This window comes from Petromyzon marinus, chromosome 37 (genome assembly GCF_048934315.1).
Source record: "Petromyzon marinus isolate PM22_M1 ecotype Great Lakes invasive population chromosome 37, UKy_Petmar_22M1.pri1.0, whole genome shotgun sequence".
Taxonomy (NCBI): Eukaryota; Metazoa; Chordata; class Hyperoartia; order Petromyzontiformes; family Petromyzontidae; genus Petromyzon; species Petromyzon marinus.
In genome coordinates this window covers 16,966,581-16,992,079 of record NC_133703.1, presented here as the reverse complement: position 1 = coordinate 16,992,079, position 25,499 = coordinate 16,966,581, and the positions used below count along the sequence as shown (strand labels likewise).

The following is a 25,499-nucleotide window of genomic DNA, read 5'->3' as shown; positions in this document are numbered from 1 at the left end:
TCAATCGAACAGATGACGCGCGAAGGGTGTCGCCGCCCCCCACCCCACACACACACCCGCGTTGCCACGTGCGTGACGTCGTTTCGCGAGCGAGAGAACATGACGTCACCGCGGGCGTCAATGACGTCAAGGGGCCTCCAGTGTCCTGGAGACGATGGCGCCGCCGCCGTTGTCGCCACCACCACCACCGCCGCCGTCGTCGCGCGAGGCGAGGAAGGCGGAGGCCGCGGCTCAGCGGAGGCGACGCGAGGAGCGCGCCGAGAACGAGAAGCGGGTGAGGGGCGGGAGCCTTGCGGTGGTTGTGCAGGGCGTGCGTGCCGGTCTTCACAGGTGCTGCTCGCTAACAGCACTTGCCCCAGCAGGCTGTTACAGGCTACACGGGGCGTGTGTGGTGTGTGTAGTGTTAGTGGCGTGTATGGTGTGTGTAGTGTGTGGTGTGTGTAGTGTGTGTAGTGTTAGTGGTTTGTGTAGTGTGTGCAGTGTTAGTGGCGTGTGTGGTGTGTGCGGTGTTAGTAGTGTGTGTAGTGTGTGCATTGTGTGTAGTGTGTACAGTGTGTGTAGTGTGTGCAGTGTTAGTGGCGTGTGTGGTGTGTGTAGTGTTAGTGGCGTGTGTGGTGTGTGCAGTTTTAGTGTCGGGTTTGTGTAATCAGGGATGCCGAGTTGCTCTCCATTCACAGCGTGCGCGCGTCCACTGTTTTTCAACTTCACCTCAACACAAACCCCCCACCACCACCACCTCAACACAAACCCCCACCACCACCACCTCAACACAAACCCCCACCACCACCTCAACACAAACCCCCCACCACCACCACCTCAACACAAACCCCCCACCACCACCTCAACACAAACCCCCCCACTACCACCTCAACACAAACCCCCACCACCACCTCAACACAAACCCCCCACCACCACCACCTCAACACAAACCCCCCACCACCACCACCTCAACACAAACCCCCCACCACCACAACACAAACCCCCCACCACCACCACCTCAACACAAACCCCCCACCACCACCACCTCAACACAAACCCCCCACCACCTCAACACAAACCCCCCACCACCACCACCTCAACACAAACCCCCCACCACCACCACCTCAACACAAACCCCCCACCACCTCAACACAAACCCCCCACCACCACCACCTCAACACAAACCCCCCACCACCACCTCAACACAAACCCCCCCACCACCACCACCTCAACACAAACCCCCACCACCACCTCAACACAAACCCCCCACCACCACCACCTCAACACAAACCCCCCACCACCACCACCTCAACACAAACCCCCCACCACCACCACCGTCTCCATTCCTCTCTCCTCGCCCCTCCCCCGACGCTCGCCCCCGGCACGGAAACCTCGGCGCGAGTGGACCGCGAGATGTCCGTAAGCGTGTCGGGTGCTGCGACGTTGTTACACGTGTGTGTGTTACACGTGTGTGTGTGTGTGTTACACGTGTGTGTGTGTTACACGTGTGTGTGTGTGTTACACGTGTGTGTGTGTGTGTTACACGTGTGTGTGTGTGTGTTACACGTGTGTGTGTGTGTTACACGTGTGTGTGTGTGTGTGTTACACGTGTGTGTGTGTGTTACACGTGTGTGTGTGTGTTACACGTGTGTGTGTGTGTGTTACACGTGTGTGTGTGTGTGTGTTACACTTGTGTGTGTGTGTGTTACACGTGTGTGTGTGTGTGTTACACGTGTGTGTGTGTGTTACACTTGTGTGTGTGTGTGTTACACTTGTGTGTGTGTGTGTTGTGTGTGTGTGTGTTACACTTGTGTGTGTGTGTTACACTTGTGTGTGTGTGTTACACGTGTGTGTGTGTGTGTTACACGTGTGTGTGTGTGTGTTACACGTGTGTGTGTTACACGTGTGTGTGTGTGTGTTACACGTGTGTGTGTGTGTTACACGTGTGTGTGTGTGTTACACGTGTGTGTGTGTGTTACACGTGTGTGTGTGTGTTACACGTGTGTGTGTGTGTTACACGTGTGTGTGTGTGTTACACGTGTGTGTGTGTTACACGTGTGTGTGTGTGTTACACGTGTGTGTGTTACACGTGTGTGTGTTACACGTGTGTGTGTGTGTTACACGTGTGTGTGTGTGTGTGTTACACGTGTGTGTGTGTGTGTGTGTTACACGTGTGTGTGTGTTACACGAGTGTGTGTGTGTGTGTTACACGTGTGTGTGTGTTACACGAGTGTGTGTGTGTGTGTTACACGAGTGTGTGTGTGTTACACGAGTGTGTGTGTGTGTGTGTTACACGAGTGTGTGTGTGTGTGTTACACGAGTGTGTGTGTGTGTGTTACACGTGTGTGTGTGTGTGTTACACTTGTGTGTGTGTGTGTTACACTTGTGTGTGTGTGTGTGTGTTACACTTGTGTGTGTGTGTGTTACACGTGTGTGTGTGTGTGTGTTACACGTGTGTGTGTGTGTGTTACACGTGTGTGTTACACGTGTGTGTTACACGTGCGTGTTACACGTGTGTGTGTGTGTTACACGTGTGTGTTACACGTGTGTGTTACACGTGTGTGTTACACATGTGTGTTACACGTGTGTGTGTGTGTGTTACACGTGTGTGTTACACGTGTGTGTGTGTGTTACACGTGTGTGTTACACGTGTGTGTGTGTTAGTGTTACACGTGTGTGTGTGTGTGTGTTACACGTGTGTGTGTGTGTTACACGTGTGTGTGTGTGTGTGTTACACGTGTGTGTGTGTGTGTGTTACACGTGTGTGTGTGTGTGTTACACGTGTGTGTGTTACACGTGTGTGTGTGTGTGTTACACGTGTGTGTGTGTTACACGTGTGTGTTACACGTGTGTGTGTGTTACACGTGTGTGTGTGTGTTACACGTGTGTGTGTGTGTGTGTTATACGTGTGTGTGTGTGTGTGTGTTATACGTGTGTGTGTGTGTGTTACACGTGTGTGTGTGTGTGTTACACGTGTGTGTGTGTGTGTTACACGTGTGTGTGTGTGTGTTACACGTGTGTGTGTGTGTGTTACACGTGTGTGTGTGTGTGTTACACGTGTGTGTGTGTGTGTTACACGTGTGTGTGTGTGTTACACTTGTGTGTGTTACACGTGTGTGTGTTACACTTGTGTGTGTGTGTGTGTTACACTTATGTGTGTGTGTTGTGTGTGTGTGTGTTACACTTGTGTGTGTGTGTTACACTTGTGTGTGTGTGTTACACGTGTGTGTGTGTTACACGTGTGTGTGTGTGTGTTACACGTGTGTGTGTGTGTGTTACACGTGTGTGTGTGTGTGTTACACGTGTGTGTGTGTGTGTGTGTTACACGTGTGTGTGTGTTACACGTGTATGTGTGTGTGTGTTACACGTGTGTGTGTGTGTTACACGTGTGTGTGTGTGTTACACGTGTGTGTGTGTGTGTGTTACACGTGTGTGTGTGTGTTACACGTGTGTGTGTGTGTGTGTTACACGTGTGTGTGTGTGTGTGTTACACGTGTGTGTGTGTGTTACACGTGTGTGTGTGTGTGTGTGTTACACGTGTGTGTGTGTGTTACACGTGTGTGTGTGTGTGTTACACGTGTGTGTGTGTGTGTGTTACACGTGTGTGTGTGTGTGTTACACGTGTGTGTGTGTGTTACACGAGTGTGTGTGTGTGTGTTACACGAGTGTGTGTGTGTGTTACACGAGTGTGTGTGTGTGTGTTACACGAGTGTGTGTGTGTGTGTTACACGAGTGTGTGTGTGTGTTACACGAGTGTGTGTGTGTGTTACACTTGTGTGTGTGTGTGTTACACTTGTGTGTGTGTGTGTTACACGAGTGTGTGTGTTACACTGTGTGTGTGTTACACTTGTGTGTGTGTGTTACACGTGTGTGTGTGTGTGTTACACGTGTGTGTGTGTGTGTGTTACACGTGTGTGTGTGTGTGTTACACGTGTGTGTGTGTGTGTTACACGTGTGTGTGTGTGTGTTACACTTGTGTGTGTGTGTGTGTGTTACACGTGTGTGTGTGTGTGTGTGTTACACGTGTGTGTGTGTTACACGTGTGTGTGTGTGTTACACGTGTGTGTGTGTGTGTTACACGTGTGTGTTACACGTGTGTGTTACACGTGTGTGTGTGTGTTAGTGTTACACGTGTGTGTGTGTGTTAGTGTTACACGTGTGTGTGTGTGTGTTACACGTGTGTGTGTGTGTTACGTGTGTGTGTGTGTGTGTTGTGTGTGTGTGTGTTACACTTGTGTGTGTGTGTTACACGTGTGTGTGTGTGTGTGTTACACGTGTGTGTGTGTGTGTTACACGTGTGTGTGTGTGTGTGTTACACGTGTGTGTGTGTTACACGTGTGTGTGTTACACGTGTGTGTGTGTGTGTTACACGTGTGTGTGTGTGTTACACGTGTGTGTGTGTGTGTTACACTTGTGTGTGTGTGTGTGTGTTACACGTGTGTGTGTGTGTGTGTTACACGTGTGTGTGTGTTACACGTGTGTGTGTGTGTTACACGTGTGTGTGTGTGTTACACGTGTGTGTTACACGTGTGTGTTACACGTGTGTGTGTGTGTTAGTGTTACACGTGTGTGTGTGTGTGTTACACGTGTGTGTGTGTGTTACGTGTGTGTGTGTGTGTGTGTTGTGTGTGTGTGTGTGTGTTACACTTGTGTGTGTGTGTGTTACACGTGTGTGTGTGTGTGTGTTACACGTGTGTGTGTGTGTGTTACACGTGTGTGTGTGTGTGTGTTACACGTGTGTGTGTGTTACACGTGTGTGTGTTACACGTGTGTGTGTGTGTGTTACACGTGTGTGTGTGTGTTACACGTGTGTGTGTGTGTGTTACACGTGTGTGTGTGTGTGTGTTACACGTGTGTGTTACACGTGTGTGTGTGTGTGTGTTGCACGTGTGTGTGTGTGTTACACGTGTGTGTGTGTGTGTGTTACACGTGTGTGTGTGTGTGTGTGTTACACGTGTGTGTGTGTGTTACACGTGTGTGTGTGTGTTACACGTGTGTGTGTGTGTTACACGTGTGTGTGTGTGTTACATGTGTGTGTGTGTGTTACACGTGTGTGTGTGTGTGTGTGTTACACGTGTGTGTGTGTGTGTTACACGTGTGTGTGTGTTACACGTGTGTGTGTTACACGTGTGTGTTACACGTGTGTGTGTTACACGTGTGTGTTACACGTGTGTGTGTGTGTGTTACACGTGTGTGTGTGTGTTACACGTGTGTTACACGTGTGTGTGTGTTACACGTGTGTGTGTGTGTTACACGTGTGTGTTTGTGTTACACGTGTGTGTGTGTTACACGTGTGTGTGTGTTACACGTGTGTGTGTGTGTGTTACACGTGTGTGTGTGTGTTACACGTGTGTGTGTTACACGTGTGTGTGTGTTACACGTGTGTGTGTTACACGTACGTGTGTGTTACACGTGTGTGTGTGTGTGTTACACGTGTGTGTGTGTGTGTGTGTTACACGTGTGTGTGTGTGTGTTACACGTGTGTGTGTTACACGTGTGTGTGTGTGTTACACGTGTGTGTTGTGTGTGTTACACGTGTGTGTGTGTTACACGTGTGTGTGTGTGTGTGTTACACGTGTGTGTGTGTGTTACACGTGTGTGTGTGTGTTACACGTGTGTGTGTGTGTGTTACACGTGTGTGTGTGTGTGTGTTACACGTGTGTGTGTGTGTGTTACACGTGTGTGTGTGTGTGTTACACGTGTGTGTTGTGTGTGTTACACGTGTGTGTGTGTTACACGTGTGTGTGTGTGTGTGTTACACGTGTGTGTGTGTGTGTGTTACACGTGTGTGTGTGTGTTACACGTGTGTGTGTGTGTGTTACACGTGTGTGTGTGTTACACGTGTGTGTGTGTTACACGTGTGTGTGTGTTACACGTGTGTGTGTGTTACACGTGTGTGTGTGTTACACGTGTGTGTTACGCGCGTGTCTGTGTGTTACGCGCGTGTCTGTGTGTTACGCGCGCGTGTGTGTGTGTGTGGAGTCTATGGTGTATGCCTAGGGGGGCGGTTACCAGGCTGCGCTATGAACCCAGCGGCCCGAGTTAAGATTCCCGCTGCGGTGTGTGTGGGTGTCGCCCATGCTGTGTGTGTGTAGTCCATGCTGTGTGTGTGTAGTCCATGCTGTGTGTGTGTAGTCCATGCTGTGTGTATGTAGTCCATGATGTTTGTGTGTAGTCCATGCATTGTGTATAGTGTGTACATGGCGTGTATGTAGACCATGCATTGTGAGTAGTGTGTACATGGTGTGTATGTAAACAATGCATTGTGTATAGCATGTACATGGTGTGTATGTATACCATGCAGTGTGTATGTATACCATGCATTGTGTATAGCGTGTACATGGTGTGTATGTAGACCATGCATTGTGTATAGCGTGTACATGGTGTGTGGAGTCCATGCTGTGTGTGTATTCCATGCTGTGTGTGTATTCCATGCTGTGTGTGTATTCCATGCTGTGTGTGTATTCCATGCTGTGTGTGTGCGTGTGGTGTAGCTGCGGACCGTAGTGACGAGGTGCCCCTCGTCGTGGTCCCCTGCTGAGCACGCTGCTCTCTCCGCATGCCCCGAGCTCTGGCAGCGATTGAGGAGACGCGAGGAGCGCACCCGAGCCGTGCGGGGCCGCTCCGACGAGGTACGGGGTGGGGGGGGAGACACCTCACCGCGAGCACCGCGTCACCTCACCTCTTCGCTCACACCTCACAGATACACCCCTCCTCGCTCACGACGCACGGCATGTCCGTGCGCGCAGAGACACGAGTCTGCCGAGGAACTGCAGCGCAAGGTGTTTCTCCTGGCGGAGGCCGTGCGTGGGGCCCGCTTCCTCATCGCCTACACGGGAGCCGGCATCAGCACGGTGGGGGCCGCTCCCCTCCCCACCCCACCCTCTCCTCTCCCCTGGCTCTCCACCTTCCCAAAGATCCCCGTGCTCACTGTAACCATCACCCATTTTCACAGCTCACTAACGCACACCTCACGAACACACTCGTCACTCTCACCTCGTCATTCGCCTCTCTGGGCCGTGTGCCTGTGGCGCAGGCCGCCGCCATCCCGGACTATCGGGGCCCGCGTGGGGTGTGGACGCTCCTGAAGAGGGGACAGAGCGTTGGGTAAGTCGGGGGGAGATGCGGGAGTGCTTGCTATGTGGAACGAGCTTCTGTGTGTGTGTGTGTGTGGCGTGGATGTACGTGTTGCGAAACGAGGACCCTTCTCAAGAAGAAACATCTGCACCCACTTGGGTCTGCTCCGTAGTGACTTCCTGCTAGCAGTGAGCCTTCCACACTTTCATTGGCCTCAAAGCGCACGAAGCGTGATGGTGGCATCGTCCGCCACTTAATGGCTAAAATGGCAATGGGCTATGTTGTGTGTGTGGAATTCTTTCCCCCTGCCCGTGTGTGTGTGTGTGTGCAGGATGGTGGAGCTGAGCGACGCTGAGCCCACGCTCACACACATGTGTCTCGCACAGCTGCATCGCGAGGGGCTGGTGAGCACCCCACTTAGGATTTAGCCCCCTTGCCACTCACATCCCCCAAACTTCCACACCACTCGCCACGCAAATCACACCCACACGCAGTCGCAACAGCGAAGGGTGGAGGAATGAGCGGAGCGCCGGGCAGATAAAACGCAGCCATGTGGGAGAGCGAGAAGCACCGCTGGTGCATCTGCCAGTCATCTGAGTTAATTCTGCTCTGTGACATGCTGAGACTAGCCTGGTGCAAGCACCTCTCAATTAGCGGTGCATGGCAGCCATTGTTATCTTTAAGGGTTCACGTGTGTGTGTATCTGTGTATGAGCGGTAGTGTAGCGGTTAGCGTGCTGCGCTACGAACCTGGCGACCCGTTCACGACCAACACAAGTGACGATTATCTGAACCGGTTCTGGGCCTCAACGTAGGTTCGACTCAGCCTCAAATGAGTACCTGGTGCAGTGTGTAAACATCGCCACTAGGGAGACAAAGGCAGCTGGCCGTGGTCTTGGCCACCCACCCCCTCAAGTGCTGTGCTGGCCTTCAAAGGTGCTCACTTAACAGCACTTGCCCCAACAGTCTGTTAAGGCTGTACGGGGATCTCTGTCCTTTGTATATGTGTATCTGTATCTTTCTTTGTGTCTGCATGTGTCTGTGTGTCTGTGTGTAATGAAGGAATAGTAATAAAGTGGTTCAATTCCCACTCACGGCCAAAATCAGTGACGAAAATTTGTGTAGACATCACCACTCAAGAGACAAAGGTGGCCCGGCATTTTGCTGGCCACCCACTCTTTCGTTTGCCATGCTGGCCTCCATAGGTGTTCACTGCAATCTGAATCAGAACATTTATTTCTACACATGTCCAGTATTTTGACAGATGTCAAGCAGCACACGGGGGTCGTGTGTGTGCGGCAGGTGCAGCACGTGGTGTCGCAGAACTGTGACGGGCTGCATGTGCGAAGCGGTCTCGCCCCCAACGCACTCAGCGAGCTGCACGGCAACATGTACATGGAGGTTAGCACCAACTCACCACTCACCCCACTCCCTCACCTACTTACTCACCCACCTACTAACCCACCTACTAACCCACCTACTAACCCACCTACTAACCCACCTACTAACCCATTCACTCACCCACTGACTAACCACTCATCAACTTACTCTCCCACTCCTCCACTTAACCATGCACTTACTGACCCACTTACTCCAGTTGTAAGACACTGCCCGTGATGTGTGCTAAAGCCTCTGCTTCCCTTCTGTCTGTAGTTGTGAGATCACACGTCTCTCTCTCTCTCTTCTCCGTGCGTGCGTCTCTCCCCCGTCTCTCCCTCTGCCCGCGTCTCTCTCGCCGTCGCCCGCCGCGGCTCCGCTTGCCCGCGCAGGCGTGCTCGATGTGCGGGCGCCAAGTCGTGCGGCTCTTCGACGTCACCGAGCGCACGGGGGTGCGGCGGCACGAGACGGGGCGCGCGTGCGAAGGGCCGGCCGGCTGCGGAGGGCCCCTGCGCGACACCATCGTGCACTTCGGGGAGCGCGGGACGCTGGAGCGCCCCCTCAACTGGGCGGGCGCGGCGGGGGCCGCGCGGAAGGCAGACGCCATCCTGTGCCTGGGCAGCAGCCTGAAGGTGAGACGCGTCCCGCTTGCGCTGTCCTGCACCCGCCACGACGCTCGCCACCCAACTCGCCACCCACTCACTCTCGCCGCTCGCCAACGATTCGCCAATCGCTCCATCGCCAACCGTCAGTCGCCACGCCCCCCCCCCCCCCCCCGCTACTTCACCACGCGCGTCCGCGTGGGTGCAGGTGCTGAGGAGGTACCCGTGCCTGTGGGGGATGGAGCGGCCCCCTGCTCAGCGACCCAAGCTCTACATCGTCAACCTGCAGGTGGGGGCGCGGGGAATCTGCGTGTTGGGGGGGGGGGGGCGCGCTTGTTCGCGTGTCTCTGCTGCCGCCGCTCATAATTAACGCGCGTGCATCCACGTGCCTCCACGTGCCTCCACGTGCCTCCACGTGCCTCCACGTGCCTCCACGTGCCTCCACGTGCGTCCCTGCGCGCATCCCAGTGGACGCCCAAGGACGCGGCGGCGGAGCTGAAGATCCACGCGGCCTGCGACGAAGTTCTGCGCCTCCTCATGCAGCAGCTGGGCCTGGGCATCCCGGCCTACAGCAGGTGAGCCACCTGTCCGAGTGACCCAGACAGCCCGGGGATTGGTATCGCGTTCAGAATTTATTTGTGCAGAGATCTGCTACCGGCGTTGCATTCAACTTTATTGCAGTCGACTGCACAAATTTGATAGACCTGGTTTCAAAATTATTCGGGGTCTGTGGAAAAGTTGACTGCCCTCGGGTGTGGGGGTGTGTGGTGGTGCGGGAGTGTGGTGGTGTGGATGTGAAGTTCACTTAGCAACAGTTACCCCAAAGTTAGTCGAGGCTGCACTTGGGATCAGCAAATGTGCATGTGCTTTCTTTTTCAAACACATCGCATGGGCACGTGAATGTGCACGTTGGGGTGAGCCGTGCGCGTGCTGTGTGTGTCGCTGTCTGCCCCGTGTCGTCGCGTACGGCAGGGATACCGACCCCATCTTCCTCATGGCCACTCCGCTGAGCCCCGGGGAAGAGGGCAGCCACTCTCGCCGACCCATCGCCCCGGCCGCCACGTTGGCAGCGGTGGGGCCGGAGCCGCTCTGTGTCATTGCGCAGCGATCCGCGGGGGCCTTCGCGGCAGGAGAGGAGGCCGCTCGCCCGAAGGGCGAGAGGACGGGACTGGCGGCGGCCCCTGTGGAGGAGTGCGAGCTTCCGTACGGCACTGGGGAGGATGTGGCGAGGGCTGGAGGGGGAGGAAAGGTGGCAGTGGCGGGGAGCCTGGCGGCGCCGGGTTGGTTCGGAAAAGGCCTCGCGAAATCGCGGCGCGTGAAGCGGCGCAAGCGCTGAGCGGTTTTGGAGAGGGACGAAGCTCCGCCGAGCCACATTGAGTCGTCAGGACCCGTTCGCAGAAGGTTCATGTACTGGGCTGTTTGGCGATGCCTAAGTGGCACGTGGAGAGGAAACCAGATTTTCCGGAGCAAACTCGCACACATATACGAGGGAGGAGCGCTCAGAGCTCCGTTCAGATAAGATCCAGGAATCCGGTGCTATACAGCTGTCTTCTAGCCCACCTCAAGACCAAACCTACAGGCCCTGATATTTCCTGGCACCTTCCCTTGAGAGTACTAACCGGGCTCAACCCTCGTTAGAGATTTGGGCAGATTTGGTCTGTGCTGGGCTGAGTTTATGGGACTGGTAGGAGCTTTGCAGTTGAAGCCCCAGGGCTGTCCTGGTTAATACTGTGATGGTGCATTAACCGTAAACTTTGCACCATCTTTTTGACAATGGACATGAGGGATTCGTGACATCGTTCGACAAACAGCAGGCCGTCGTGTGTCGGCATCACGCTCCAAATTTGCCAGATTAAAAAAAAGTAACAAATTGGGAAAACCGATAATAACATCGCCTCCTGATAATAGACTTAAAGTCCACTTGCAGGATAGTGCTGCGTTCGCCTAATACCGCACAGGGACGGCAGCCATCGGAGGGTCCCCCAGGCTACAACTATGGCCGAGCATCGGAATGGTCGAGATGAAGATGTGCGATACGAGGCGTTTTGAGTTGGCGAGGCATTCATGCGAGCACTACTGCACTCGCCACAGTCCCTCCCATCGCCGTTACCGGACACCAATGCCAGTGCAGTAGCCGTGCAGCGAGGTATATGCAACAACTGCATTTATTAGGAGTGTCACAGGAGCCACGGTCCCGGCCAATGCATCATGGCGCATATTGCTACAAGTCACGATCACTCTGCAGGTGCTTTAGTTGTGGGTGCGCAGTAATCAACAACGATTTCACAGTCTTCTAATCGGCTACATTTCATTTTGCGAGTAAACATTCGTGAGAGAAATTTATAGTTATATTTACGGACCGCGGGCCTGCCGCGCAACTGAGTCTAGTACGGGGTCTCGCTGGGGGCCGGGGTCCCGGGTAGCGGTGTGTCCCCTTCCCCGTGCTGGACCCCCGCCCGCCCCACGACGTCCCTCGCGGGCCCCGTCCCCAAGCGGGCCCCCTGCGGCGGACCCCCCTCGTCGCCGTGGCGCTGGTACGCCAGGTTAATCACACCGCCCAGGCAGGAGGTGCGACCGCGTGCCACGCGGTGCCGCCCGGCCTCGCCGCCCTTGGAAGTGGCCTTCACCTGCTTGGCCAGGAAGGCCCGGTCACGGCCCACCTACACGGGGTACGGTTTGGGGAGGGCATGGGAGACGCACGGGGGTCACGCAGGGACCATGGACAGGGACCAGACACGGGGAACAGAGGCAAGCGTGTGAGTGGGTTGGGTGAGTGCATGTGAGTGAGTGCGTGTGTAAGCCTCCGAGTGAGTGTGCGGGTGAGCAGCCAGGCAGGGAGTTGGTGTGGAGGCTCACCATGGCCAGCTCGTCTCTTAGTTGATTGATGACGCGCGCGTGCGCATTGTTAAGCGTGGTCATGTAGAACAGGAAGAGGCTGTCAAGTCATCACACACACACACACAAGCATGCGATATCAACACAAGCAAAGACAGGCCCCCTATAGCCTTGAACAGGCTGTCCGGGTGAGTGCCGTTAGGGAGCATCTATTTAAGACTGACACGGCACAAGGGGTGGGTGGCCCGAACCATGCCTCGTCGCCTTTGTCTCCCAAGTGGTGATGTTTACAGGCTAAGTCGACCTAATGGAGGCCTAGAACTTGGTCATATATATGTGTCACTGATGTTTGTCGTTATCGGAAATAAAATTTGGGTTGCACATAATGGCCTACTCTTTGCCGAGTCCATAGCGCAGTGCGCTAACCACTGCAACTCTCCACACCTGCACTACATCCACACACGTCACATCAACACAACCACAACCGCCGCTCACCACTGAGGGTGTGACATGATCTCGTTTCAGCGTGGTTGTTTGCCAAGGTTCCATACTCTTTGGTTCTCTTCGGTAAAGTCATGTTTTTTACGTGACTTTACCGAATAGAACCAAAGAGTATGGATCCTTGCAGTCACGAAAGCTTTAAATCTAGAATTGTTTGCCAAGGTGATTTTCAAGGTGGAGGGAGGGGTTAAAACAAATACACCGTACAACGGATTGTAACACGTACCTCCCCCCCCCCCATCGCTCACCTGGAGAGCACGACCAGGATGATTGCGAAGAGCAGCGAGGCAAAGAACTCGAGGATGGAGTCGAGCCAGTGTGGCAGGGCCTGCACTGCTGTCACCAACACCGCCCAGGGCAGCCGCTGGCCTGTGAACGGTCCGCACGCCTGCGACGGGCGGATGCTGCACTCACAGGGGCACCCGGGACACCACGGCAGCTACTCGCCAACACCACTCGCCTCGCTGTTCCTTTTACCACCACCGCCGCCACTCGCCGTGACCCACCACGACTGCCGCTCGCTATTACTGCTACTCGCCCCTGGGGCAGCCTGTTTGTCTGCGCGGGCACTTTGCTGTGTGCACGTGGCGCAGCGTGGCGAGGTGGAGGCAGTTAAGCAATGGATTCTTAAATCCATCTGTGGAGTGTTGCGAGTGTCGTAATGCGCGGTGCTGGGTTATCTCCCGAGTTCCTGCCACACGAAGCCAAACGCTCGTGCCTGGAATTGCTGTAATTGCCCCCACACAATGGCGGCAGCAGCACACACCCTGGGGTTTGTGATGTTGGTGTTGTGGGACAGGTGTTGTGGCGTGGGTGTTGTTGTGGCGTGGCTGTTGTTGTGGCACACACCCGCCGATGGTGTAGATGGCCGGCACCCAGGAGAGCAGGAGCCCGAGCAGCAGCACGATGAAGAAGAAGAACATGGAGCTGGAGGCGCGGTACGGGCGCGTTGCTGGCCGGCAGTTCAGCATCAGCGACAGCTGTGAGACACAGCCAGCGGCAGAAGCGGTGGTGCACGCGGCGGTCACGGGCGACGCGTGTCGGCGATGCGCGCACAGAATACGCGAGGGCGCTAACAGACGTGCGAATGTTATTCCTATTTCTTTTTTTTTCCCATGGTAATGTGGACTTTCCACCATTGGCTCAGGGCTGTGAACAGGAGATGAGCACCGCCTCATTGCCGTTTTGCTCGTCCACCCAGGAAGACGGTTTCAGGAGGGTCCTGCTACTTTTTCGCAGAAGGGGGTGAATGTTGCGTCTGTGATCCCAGTTGAGTAATTTGCACGTCACTTTTCAGTATTGGTATGTTTGGCCAATACCGGTTCAATTGAGTTTTTGTTTTTATATTTGGGAGGAACCTGGTGAATCCATTTGGTACTGGGGGAGAACACTCCACATGGAAGGCACTCAAGTCAGGAATCGAACCCAGGAACTACTTTCTGCAAGGCACCAGTAGAGTTGCCACTGCGCCACCTGCCACCCAGTCCGACTTAACGGATGTGCAAGCGCGTGAGAGAGTCAAGACGCGCACGTGTCGTGGTCGTAGTGTGGTGGTGGTGGCGGCGGTAGTGACAGTGCGGTTGTGGCGGGGATGGCGTGGCCTGCCTTCTTGCTGTAGAAGAAGATGGTGTACTTGATGGCTGCGAGCAAGGGCAGCAGCGGGCAGTAGATGGTGCCCACCCAGCACACGGTCTGGCCGTACACGATGTGCAGCACCTGGTCGGGGATGGAGAACTCCTGCTCGCCCATCCAGCGCGCCAGCCCGCACCCGCAGTGCGTCACGATCATCCTGGGAGACACGTGGACGTCACGCTCGCCACCATGCCATGCGAGGACTGGGTGTGCGGTGGGCGAGTGAGTGGGCGAGGAGCGTGGCGAGCGGCGGTGCCGTTGGCCGCGCGAGTTCACTTACTTGCGCGGGAACTCCACGAGTAGGACGCTGACGAGGGAGGTGATCAGGTCGAAGATGGTGAGTTTGTACATCTCCTGTCCCACGCGCGTTTCCCAGCACTAAACGGGTGGGGGAGGGGGGGTTAGCGGTGGTTGAGCGTGAATTGCGAGGGTTGGTGATCTTCTGTGAGGGTAGTGGGTGAGTGAGTGCGGCATGGGGGTGAAGGCGAGTGTTGGTGAATGAGAGTGAGCGTTCTGGACCTTACCGGGTAATTTATGTTGTACCCACACTGCTGGCAGTCACTGATGCTGCTGTTGCTGGTGATGCTGATGCTGTTGTTGTTGTTGCACGTGATCCGAGACCAGAGCGTCACGAGCAGCACGGCCACGCTTGCCAGACGCAGACTCACGTACCTGCGGCATGGCACGGCACGGCCCACGTCGGGGTTAGCGCAGGTGTGTGTCCGTGTGTTTGCCTTTGTGTCCGTGTGCGTGTCCGTGCCACCACTGACCGGAGCAGTGAGAGCCGAATCTCGAAACCGGGGGAGTAGTCCTCCCAAACGATAGTCATCCCAAAGATGAGCGGCAGCAGGAAGTTGGCGAGCGTGATGACGATGGACGGGAGGTACTGCACCAAGAAGTCCACACCACCCTGGACGCTCCCGGCGTTCAGATCCTGGGAAGACGCGTCGCACAGCAAATTCGTCCGTTTCACAAGTCTCGCCTTTCAGAGAGTAGCCACAGCAGGACATATTTACTCAACTCCTCCTTCTGAACAGCACCTGCCACACAACAGCCTGTGCAGGCTGTCGGGGGATCGTCGTCTTTGTTGACGTGTGCGCACGGGGGGGTGGGGGGGGGTGGGGGGGGGGTGGGGTAGGGGTGGCGTACTCCCGCTTTGTAGCCCTGCGAGTAGGTGGTCGCCCAGTAGATGCAGTAGAAGCCTGCCCCGAGCAGTGCCAGCACCAGCACGTTGAGCAGCACGCGCACCACGTACACGCGCGCCTTCTGTGCGCGCGTGCGCTCGGCGATCCTCTTGCGGGAACGCTCCTCGCCCAGGTCCGTCTGCACTCGCGCACGCAAAGACAAAGATCCCCCCCCCCCGTGTAGCCTTTGGTGGACTGTTCGGGCGGGTGCTGTTTAGCGAGCACCTCACCAAGGCCGGCACGGCACACGAGGGGGTGGGTGGCCGGCCGGCACCACGCACCGGCCGCCCTTGTTTTCCAAGGTGCTGATGTTTACAAATCGTGCCAGGTACTCATTTTGAGGGCCCAGGACCAGTTCAGAGAATCGTCACCGGTATTGGAGCCGGAATCGAGCTCAGGTCGCCGGGTTCGTAGAGCAGTGCGCCGACCGCTCTGCACGCGCACACGGGAGGGCGTGCGTACACACGTAAACACGGCTCCTGGAACACGCCTCTCACTGCCGCGCGTGTGTGTGTGTATACCCCCACGTGCGTGTGCGCGTGAGCCCGCCCCCCCCCCCCAATGCGCACCAGCAGCTGGTAGGCCAGGCTGCTGTGCTTGAGCATAGCCGAGTTGGCGTCTCGCAGGCTGTGGTCCCACCCGGAGAAGACCTGCGGTGAGTAGTGCAGCCCGCTCGCCTCGCTCTGCAATGCGCCAAGCTTCCAGCCCTGCGCGGAGCTGGGCAGGGAGACGCAGAGAACCGCGTTATTTACGACGTCTCACCTGGAGCACCTCGCTTACGCGGGCGTAGTGTCACGTGACACAAATAACAGACGCAAAGATCCCCTGCGTAGCCTTAGTAGGTTGTTAGGCGAGCGCCTATGAAGGGATGGCACACGAGGGAGTGGGTGGCCAGCGCCATGCCCGGCCGCCTTTGTCCCCCCAGTGGCGATGTTTACACACCGCACCAGGTACTGTACTCATTTAAGGCCGAGTCGACCAAGAGGAGGCCCAGTACCAGTTCAGATATTCGCCACTCTTCGCAGGATTTGAGCCCGGGCCGCCGGGGTCGCAGCGCAGTGCGCTAACCACTGCACCACCACTCCCCACTACGTGCACATATACCTATCCAATACCCGCCATTCGCCACTAAGTGACGGTGACCTCACAGACCCAGGTGCCATGGCTTGGCTGATTGAGATGACCGTTAGATGCACCAGCCGTACCCCCCCTACGGTCCCAACTGCACACACAGACACTCGCATACACGTTACACTGGTCCACACACGTGCGCATCGAGTGCCGCACGAGGACACGTGTGCTGCCTAAGCGTGCGTTCGCGCACGAGGACGATCCGCGCGGCGTCCACGTGCGCAGGGGCCGCGGGGGGGGGGGGGGGGGTACCCACCGCCTGACGACCCAGAGCAGCGACACGAACAGCACGGCGATGCTGGAGAGGAGGTAGGCGAGGGGCAGCGAGTAGGCCCATTTCAGCGACCCCACCGTCGTGCTCGGGTAGAACCCGTAGAAGAGGTACGTCTTCTCCAGGAAACCCTGGAACGCGGCGCACACGCACAGAGACAAAGATCCCCCCCCCCCGTGTGGCCTTAACACACCGATTTGACAGGCGCTGTTAGCGAGTAGCGCCAATGAAGGCCGGCACGGCACACGAGGGCACGGGTGGCCAGCGTGATGCCCCGCCGCGTTTGCCTCTACAGTGTTGATGTTTATACACCACACCAGCTACTCATTTGTCACCGATGTTTGCCGTGAGCGGGAATCGAACTCGGGTCACCGGGTTCGTAGCACAGCATGCTAACCGCGCTACACTACCGCTCCCCATTGTTGGTGAACTTGGCTTAAAATTTGTAGCGGGTGCGGTGTGTAAACACTACCAGGGAGACCATGGTGGCCGGGCGTGTTGCTGGCCACCTCACCCCCTCGTGTTCCGTGCCAGCCTTCATAAGTGCTTCTCGCTAACAGCAGTTGCCCCAGCATTCTGTTAAGGCTACGCAGGGGATCTTTGTTGACATGTACATACACGCACGTACTTACACGTGGAAACGTGCGATGGGTGCTGAGGGGTGGAGATGGTGCGTGGTTGCGTGGTATCGAGAATTGTGGGGCGAGTGATTGCACTGGTGTGGCGAGTAGCTGGCGAGTATTTGTGTAGTGACATAGCGCTGACTGTTAGACAGCAGCTGCAACTGCAGGTGGGCACTTAGCGCACACGCCGTTGAGCACGTACACGGTGTGTGTGTGCCGGCAGGGCGGAGGAACTGGGGCAAGGGTCACGGTAGACCTCGTGGAGAAGCCCCTGGAACCCTCTGGTGGGTTCGAGAAGGGAGGCGCGGCTAGGGCGGAGCCAGGCCGCGCCGAGGGGAATAAAAGCAGCGGAGCGCGAGAGCTCCGGGCTGCCGGTTCTGGGATTAGACTCGTCTCGTCGTCGCTGTCGTCATAGCCGCCTTCATCACCGCCGCCGCCTTCGCCCGGGCATTGCGCGGCCGGACAGTGGTTGGCTGTCCCGGTGGACGCCGTCGGTGCAACGCGGGCAGGGTCGTGTCTGGGACGGGTCGTGCGGCAGCGTGGTCGTGAGAGAGAGGGAGGGGCCCGAGTGGTGGCGTGAACTCAACGACAATAAAAGGGGAGGACGGTGCCTCCTGCGACCACCTCGTCTCCGATAGAGTGCGTGTGTGCGACGCACGCCACCCGCACACACACACAAGCCTCGAGCGAGAAGGAAGAAATAGATCTACGACACTACATTTGTACTTATGTGGTGAGTGGCCAGTAAGTGATGGTACCGTGAGTGATCATGAGCGTTGTATGCGGGGATGCACTCACCGTGCCTGATAGTGCATCAAGCACATATTCGTAGAAGTAGCCGAGAGGGCGCAGCGGGAGATTGTCCACCAAGCATTCTGAGAGGCAGAGACACGGGCAGCGGCGTGAGGCACGGAGACAGCCTATCCCCTGTGTGCTGTGTGAGAGTGGTGTGTACACTGTGAGTGTCGTGTGCACTGTGTGTGCTGTGTGAGTGCTGTGTGCGCTGTGTTGTATGCTGTGAGTGGTGTCTGCTGTGTGAGTGTTGTGTGCTGGGTGTGTGCTGTGTGAGTGGTGTGTGCTGTGTGAGTGGTGTGTGCTGTGTGAGTGGTGTGTGCTGTGTGAGTGTTGTGTGCTGTGTGAGTGGTGTGTGCCATGCGTCGCTCACTACTGTTGCTTGTTGAGCTGGTGGCCGTGGGGGCAGGCGTGGTGGCCACGGGTGAAGGCGTGATGGCCACGGGGGCAGGCGTGGTGGCCACCCCGAGGTGTTCGTTCACGATGGTGGGGATGACCACGAAGGAGAACATGATGAGGAAGAGGCAGACGTTGAGCAGCACGAGGAAGCGCATGAACGAGAAGTAGGACTGGATGGCCGATCCGAAGCGACCTGCGTCCCCGCACGGGATCCACAAAGGCGCCAGCGTCATGGCGAGGGCAGGTGAAACACGAGGCAGAGACGCCGCTGTTGTGCTGCGTGCGGCAATGGGGGGCGGCGCCCTCCACCCTGGGTACTTCCACGCGGTGCCCTGGCACTTAAAAATGCACGGCTAGATCTCGGTTTCGTCGGCGGGTGACGATGTTGTGAGACTAAAAATACTCGACCTTCCCCTGGGATTGTGGCCCGATCGGGCGAGCCCCATTGCTCTGCGGTTTTGTTGCCGCCTGAATGATGCCCGTCCCTCTCGGGAACGCGACTCGTGACGGTTCTGTAGAAGCGAGCGCTCGTTGAGCGGACGATCGTGCCGGGAGGTCGAGGCAGACGAGCGCGCCGATCTTGACCGCCGCTGAACCGAGCTTCATTCCTCCTCGCCGATCCAAATGCAGCCTCTCGACCATCAGACGCTTTGGCCGAGGACAAAGCACTGGCTGGCCTAACGAGATCGTCACGTGGCGCGCGTGGTACGGTGCGCGTGTGTGGCGTGGTGCACGTGTGTGGTGCCCGCTGTGCCAGGCTAGGTGCCCCACGCCACGGGGCGTGCGATCGTGGCCCACCTGCGATCTCCTTGAGGCTGCCGCTCCACAGGGCCGTGCTCTTGAGGGCCCCGTGGGCCCCGGCTCGCGACCTGCGCATTCGGGTGCTCATGCTCCTGCGCCACGACTCCCAGTGAGAGAGCAGCGGCGCATCCCGCGCCATAAGCGCCCTGCAGCACCAAAAAGATTCCCCGTAGAGCCTTAACAGACTGTTGGGGCAAGTGCTGCTAAGCGAGCACCTGCAGCACCACACACCCACACACATGGCGCGTGGTGTACCTGACCTGACACGAAGACAACCCGAGGACAGGGGCCACACGCCGGACACCAATAACCCTTGGGGTTATTACGATGGGCGACCCTGCCACAAACAGCCCGGGATCTGCTGGCGATACTCCTTGCCGCAGCCAATCTCAGCAATACCCCAACCCTACCACCAGCTCCTATCCCCAACCCTAACCGTAACCCCGACACCCTATCCAAATGTAGTGACATCAGGGATGTCACTGTATAGTGCTGGCCCGGGAGGGTCGTCAGTGGCGATGTTCCTATGTCGCGGACAGCACTGGGTGGGTTGCTGTGTGATGCCGGCTTTACTATAGCACGGCGTGCGATGCACCGTCATCGCGTACACCCCGTAGATGGGTGTAGTACCAGCTGGGATAGCGCGGGCACCGCGCATAGCGTGTGGTGGGGGCTCCCACAAGGGGGAGCGGGAGCGTGTCAGCCCAGGGACAGGGTTGCCCCAGGCCATGGCACTCTGGGTGACCCTGTAGACACGTGATCCGGAGTGTCCACAGAGATGGCCCCAGGTGGGGGGGGGGGCTAGGGGGTGATCACGTGTCCGGGAGAGCTCTTGAGGGGGATCGAGAGGGAGCTCGAACGCTCGAGAAGGCGGGCGGGGCCTGTGCGGAGCCAGCCCCGACCCAGGGGGATATAAGGTGGGTCCCTGAGAGGGACTGAGGTCGCTTCGTTCAACAATCTGGAAGCTCCACGTCCTACACGCTGGAAGCTCCACGTCCTAGAAGCTGGAAGCTCCACGTCCTACAAGCTGGAAGCTCCACGTTCTACACGCTGGAAGCTCCACGTCCTACAAGCTGGAAGCTCCACGTTCTACAAGCTGGAAGCTCCACGTCCTACACGCTGGAAGCTCCACGTCCTACACGCTGGAAGCTCCACGTCCTACACGCTGGAAGCTCCACGTCCTACAAGCTGGAAGCTCCACGTCCTACAAGCTGGAAGCTCCACGTTCTACACGCTGGAAGCTCCACGTCCTACAAGCTGGAAGCTCCACGTTCTACACGCTGGAAGCTCCACGTCCTACACGCTGGAAGCTCCACGTCCTACACGCTGGAAGCTCCACGTCCTACAAGCTGGAAGCTCCACGTCCTAAAAGCTGGAAGCTCCACGTCCTACAAGCTGGAAGCTCCACGTCCTACAAGCTGGAAGCTCCACGTCCTAGACGCTGGAAGCTCCACGTCCTACAAGCTGGAAGCTCCACGTCCTACAAGCTGGAAGCTCCACGTCCTACACGCTGGAAGCTCCACGTCCTACACGCTGGAAGCTCCACGTCCTACAAGCTGGAAGCTCCACGTCCTACACGCTGGAAGCTCCACGTCCTACAAGCTGGAAGCTCCACGTCCTACACGCTGGAAGCTCCACGTTCTACACGCTGGAAGCTCCACCCAGCCCCTCCCCACCCTCCCCACCCAGTCCCTCCTCACCCTCCCCTCTCCACCCCTCCCATTGTCAGATTTATTTATCCTCTTTGGTTCTTTCGGTAAAGTCACGTAGAATTAGAATAAAATAATACATTGATAAAATAAAATAACACAATAATATTCTCACGACGTTTCGGCCACAACACAAGCAGCCTTCATCAGGTGAAGGGACGAGACTTTCACTCCAGCGCTGTCCTCCAGACAGTCTCGTCCCTTCACCTGATGAAGGCCACTTGTGTTGTGGCCGAAACGTCGTGAGAATATTATTGTGTTATTTTATTTTATCAATTTATTATTTTATTCTCATTCTACGTGACTTTACCGAAAGAACCAAAGAAGATGAATCCTTGCAGTCACGAAAGCTTTAAATCGAGATTAATTTATTTTCAATGTATTTCTTTTGGTATAGCCCTGTGAGCCATTCGGCTCTTGAATCGAGTGCAACCGCAACAAACAAAAAAAAACAAAAACACGAACGAGAAAACATCTTAATGCACGACGGACGGACGGACACAATAATCCCCTGTGGGCTGGTGTAACCAGGAGGTTCCTACCAGTATAAATGTGTTGCCTCGAAAGAATAACGTCTGCGACTCAGTTGGACCCACTTCACAAAAACCCAGCTCAGTCCATAACCCTGTTCTTACCCCCCCCCCCCCTGCTCATGTCCCCCACCACGCGAGAGGGGAACCTCGCCCTGTGGAGGTGGGGCCAGAGCGAAGCGAGGGGTCAGGAGGATGGGGGGGGCGTTGTGCAAGGCGGGGGAGTCGAACGAAATTTGTTTACGGGCCCGACGCGGAGTCTCCGAACAAACACGGAAACAGAGAGACACCTGTCCCGTGAGAGACACGGGGAAACAGAGAGACACCTGTCCCGTGAGAGACACGGGGACACAAAGAGACACCTGTCCCGTGAGAGACACGGGGACACAGAGAGACACGGGGACACAGAGAGACACGTGGACACAGAGAGACACGGGGACACAGAGAGACACGTGGACACAGAGAGACACGGGAACACAGAGAGACGCCTGTCCCGTGAGAGACACGGGGACACAGAGAGACACCTGTCCCGTGAGAGACACGGGGACATAGAGAGACACCTGTCCCGTGAGAGACACGGGGACACAGAGAGACACGGGGACACAGAGAGACACCTGTCCCGTGAGAGACACGGGGACACAGAGAGACACGGGGACACAGAGAGACACGGGGACACAGAGAGACACCTGTCCCGTGAGAGACACGGGGACACAGAGAGACACCTGTCCCGTGAGAGACACGGGGACACAGAGAGACACGGGGACACAGAGAGACACCTGTCCCGTGAGAGACACGGGGACACAGAGAGACACCTGTCCCGTGAGAGACACGGGGACACAGAGAGACACCTGTCCCGTGAGAGACACGGGGACACAGAGAGACACCTGTCCCGTGAGAGACACGGGGACATAGAGAGACACCTGTCCCGTGAGAGACACGGGGACACAGAGAGACACGGGGACACAGAGAGACACCTGTCCCGTGAGAGACACGGGGACACAGAGAGACACGGGGACACAGAGAGACACGGGGACACAGAGAGACACCTGTCCCGTGAGAGACACGGGGACACAGAGAGACACCTGTCCCGTGAGAGACACGGGGACACAGAGAGACACGGGGACACAGAGAGACACGGGGACACAGAGAGACGCCTGTCCCTTGAGAGACACGGGGACACAGAGAGACACCTGTCCCGTGAGAGACACCGGGACACAGAGAGACACCTGTCCCGTGAGAGACACCGGGACACAGAGAGACACCTGTCCCGTGAGAGACACGGGGACACAGAGAGACACGGGGACACAGAGAGACACGGGGACACAGAGAGACACCTGTCCCGTGAGAGACACGGGGACACAGAGACACCTGTCCCGTGAGAGACACGGGGACACAGAGAGACACGGTGACACAGAGAGACACCTGTCCCGTGAGAGACACGGGGACACAGAGAGACACTTGTCCCGTGAGAGACACGGTGACACAGAGAGACACCTGTCCCGTGAGAGACACGGGGACACAGAGAGACACCTGTCCCGTGAGACACACGGAGACACAGAGAGACACCTGTCCCGTGAGAGACACGGGGACACAGAGAGACACGGGGACACAGAGAGACACGGGGACACAGAGAGACACGGGGACACAGAGAGACGCCTGTCCCGTGAGAGACACGGGGACACAGAGAGACACCTGTCCCGTGAGAGACACGGGACACAGAGAAACACGGTGACACAGAGAGACGCCTGTCCCGTGAGAGACACGGGGACACAGAGAGACACCTGTCCCGTGAGAGACACGGGGACACAGAGAGACACCTGTCCCGTGAGAGACACGGGGACATAGAGAGACACCTGTCCCGTGAGAGACACGGGGACACAGAGAGACACGGGGACACAGAGAGACACCTGTCCCGTGAGAGACACGGGGACACAGAGAGACACGGGGACACAGAGAGACACCTGTCCCGTGAGAGACACGGGGACACAGAGAGACACCTGTCCCGTGAGAGACACGGGACACAGAGAAACACGGTGACACAGAGAGACGCCTGTCCCGTGAGAGACACGGGACACAGAGAAACACGGTGACACAGAGAGACGCCTGTCCCGTGAGAGACACGGGGACACAGAGAGACACCTCTCTCGTGAGAGAGACGGGGACACAGAGAGGCACCTGTCCCGTGAGAGACACGGGGACACAGAGAGACACGGGGACACAGAGAGACGCCGGTCCCGTGAGAGACACGGGGACACAGAGAGACACCTGTCCCGTGAGAGACACGGGGGCACAGAGAGACACCTGTCCCGTGAGAGACACGGGGACACAGAGAGACACCTCTCTCGTGAGAGAGACGGGGACACAGAGAGGCACCTGTCCCGTGAGAGACACGGGGACACAGAGAGACACGGGGACACAGAGAGACGCCGGTCCCGTGAGAGACACGGGGACACAGAGAGACACCTGTCCCGTGAGAGACACGGGGACACAGAGAGACACGGGGACACAGAGAGACACGGGGACACAGAGAGACACGGGGACACAGAGAGACACGGGGACACAGAGAGACGCCTGTCCCGTGAGAGACACGGGGACACAGAGAGACACCTGTCCCATGAGAGACATGGGGACACAGAGAGACACGGGGACACAGAGAGACACCTGTCCCGTGAGAGACACGGGGACACAGAGAGACACCTGTCTCGTGAGAGACACGGGGACACAGAGAGACACGGGGACACAGAGAGACACGGGGACACAGAGAGACACCTGTCCCGTGAGAGACACGGGGGCACAGAGAGACACCTGTCCGTGAGAGACACGGGGACACAGAGAGACACCGGTCCCGTGAGAGACACGGGGACACAGAGAGACACGGAGACAGAGAGACACGGGGACACAGAGAGACACCTGTCCCATGAGAGACACGGGGACACAGAGAGACACCTGTCCAAAGACTGCCTCCGTGTTCCATTAGTCGGGGGATGGGATGAATGAGAATCAGAGAGGGCTCGTAGGGGTATCAAGATTCGGGAGGAATCGTAGAGGGATCAGAGAGGGATCAGAGAGGGGTCAAAGGGGTGGGGGGGGGTCATAGTAGGATCCGGGAAGGGCCATTGGGGGGGTCAGAGAGAGGGGGGTCAGAGAGGGGGGGGGGGTCTACCCTTACATGATGCGCTTCTTCTCCTCCAGCCTCAGCGTCTGCTCCCTGAGGGGGGTCGCGTCCTCCTCACTCGCCTCCATCCCCAGGGCGCTGGCAAGGCCATCGGGGGCATCAGCGTAGCTCATGGCCACGCAGCAACAACAGCAACAACAGCAGCAGCAGCGACTACGAGACGGAAGCGACTGGCCTCTTTGAGTGGGCGCGGGGTGCCCGGCGCAGGGACGGGGGGAGGGGTGCAGGTGAGGGAGGGAGGTGGGAGGGAGGGGAGGGGCAGGGGGAGGGAAGAAGGAGGGGAGGGAGGGGGTGGTGCAGGTGAGGGAGGGGATAAGAGGAGGGAGGGGATGGAGGGTGAAGTGGTAGGGGAGGGGGTGGGGGAGGGGGTGGAGTGGAGGTAGGGGTGGGGGATGGAGGTAGGGGTAGGGGGTGGAGGTAGGGGTGGGGGTAGGGTGGGGGTGGGGGGGTAGGGGAGGGGTCCTCTCCGGCATTGTGCAAGTGGCGCTGCGTGACGCGCTGGGGGGGACTTGCGTGGCCGTGGTCATGACGACGGCCGCGGCGGCGGCGGCGGTGATGGTGGTGGTGGGAGCGGTGGTGCAGCGGTTAGCGCGCTGCACCACGCACCCGACGCGCCCGAGTTCGACTCTGGCATATGGCCAACACCAGTGATGATTATCTGAACCGGTCCTGGGCCTCCCCTAGGTCGACTCAGCCTCAAAATGAGCACCTGGTGCGGTGTGTGGTGAACATCGCCACCGGGGGAGACAAAGGCGGCCGGGCGTGGTGTGGGCCACCCACCCCCTCGTGTGTCTCAGTGCCGGCCTTCACAGGTGCTGCTCGCTAACAGCACTTGCCCCTACAGTCTCTGTTAAGGCTACACGGGGGATCTTTGTCTTTGAT

The 25,499-nt window shown here is 57.4% G+C and overlaps 2 protein-coding genes across 2 annotated transcripts; one reads left to right on the top strand and one right to left on the bottom strand.

Annotated features, from left to right (window-relative positions):
• Positions 1-103: 103 nt before the first annotated feature.
• SIRT7 (sirtuin 7) lies at positions 104-12,255 on the top strand. The gene is made up of 10 exons (XM_032967239.2): positions 104-274; positions 6,474-6,611; positions 6,729-6,833; positions 7,016-7,086; positions 7,388-7,460; positions 8,358-8,456; positions 8,825-9,064; positions 9,243-9,323; positions 9,503-9,609; positions 10,007-12,255. Exons 1-10 carry the CDS (start codon positions 155-157, stop codon positions 10,368-10,370), a joined length of 1,398 nt encoding a protein of 465 aa, XP_032823130.2. The 5' UTR covers positions 104-154; the 3' UTR covers positions 10,371-12,255.
• LOC116949671 (transmembrane channel-like protein 7) lies at positions 11,182-24,843 on the bottom strand. Its single transcript, XM_032967233.2, has 15 exons — positions 24,612-24,843; positions 19,201-19,349; positions 18,377-18,595; positions 18,010-18,086; positions 16,574-16,719; positions 15,756-15,903; positions 15,152-15,325; positions 14,773-14,936; positions 14,527-14,674; positions 14,283-14,380; positions 13,976-14,159; positions 13,220-13,350; positions 12,619-12,774; positions 11,891-11,969; positions 11,182-11,694 (listed from the first exon to the last, which is right to left on the bottom strand). Exons 1-15 carry the CDS (start codon positions 24,728-24,730, stop codon positions 11,419-11,421), a joined length of 2,268 nt encoding a protein of 755 aa, XP_032823124.2. The 5' UTR covers positions 24,731-24,843; the 3' UTR covers positions 11,182-11,418.
• Positions 24,844-25,499: the final 656 nt, after the last annotated feature.

Bases quoted from the DNA above. Each gene is read 5' to 3' on its own strand.
- LOC116949671 (XM_032967233.2), bottom strand. From the start codon at position 24,730: ATGAGCTACGCTGATGCCCCCGATGGCCTTGCCAGCGCCCTGGGGATG. The intron at 12,775-13,219 runs GTGTGTGCCACA...CTGTGAGTGCAG, and splicing joins GCCATCTACACCATCGGCGG to CATCCGCCCGTCGCAGGCGT. The intron at 11,695-11,890 runs GTGAGCCTCCAC...TACCCCGTGTAG, and splicing joins TAAGAGACGAGCTGGCCATG to GTGGGCCGTGACCGGGCCTT.
- SIRT7 (XM_032967239.2), top strand. From the start codon at position 155: ATGGCGCCGCCGCCGTTGTCGCCACCACCACCACCGCCGCCGTCGTCG. The intron at 7,087-7,387 runs GTAAGTCGGGGG...GTGTGTGTGCAG, and splicing joins AAGAGGGGACAGAGCGTTGG to GATGGTGGAGCTGAGCGACG. The intron at 9,324-9,502 runs GTGGGGGCGCGG...CGCGCATCCCAG, and splicing joins TCTACATCGTCAACCTGCAG to TGGACGCCCAAGGACGCGGC.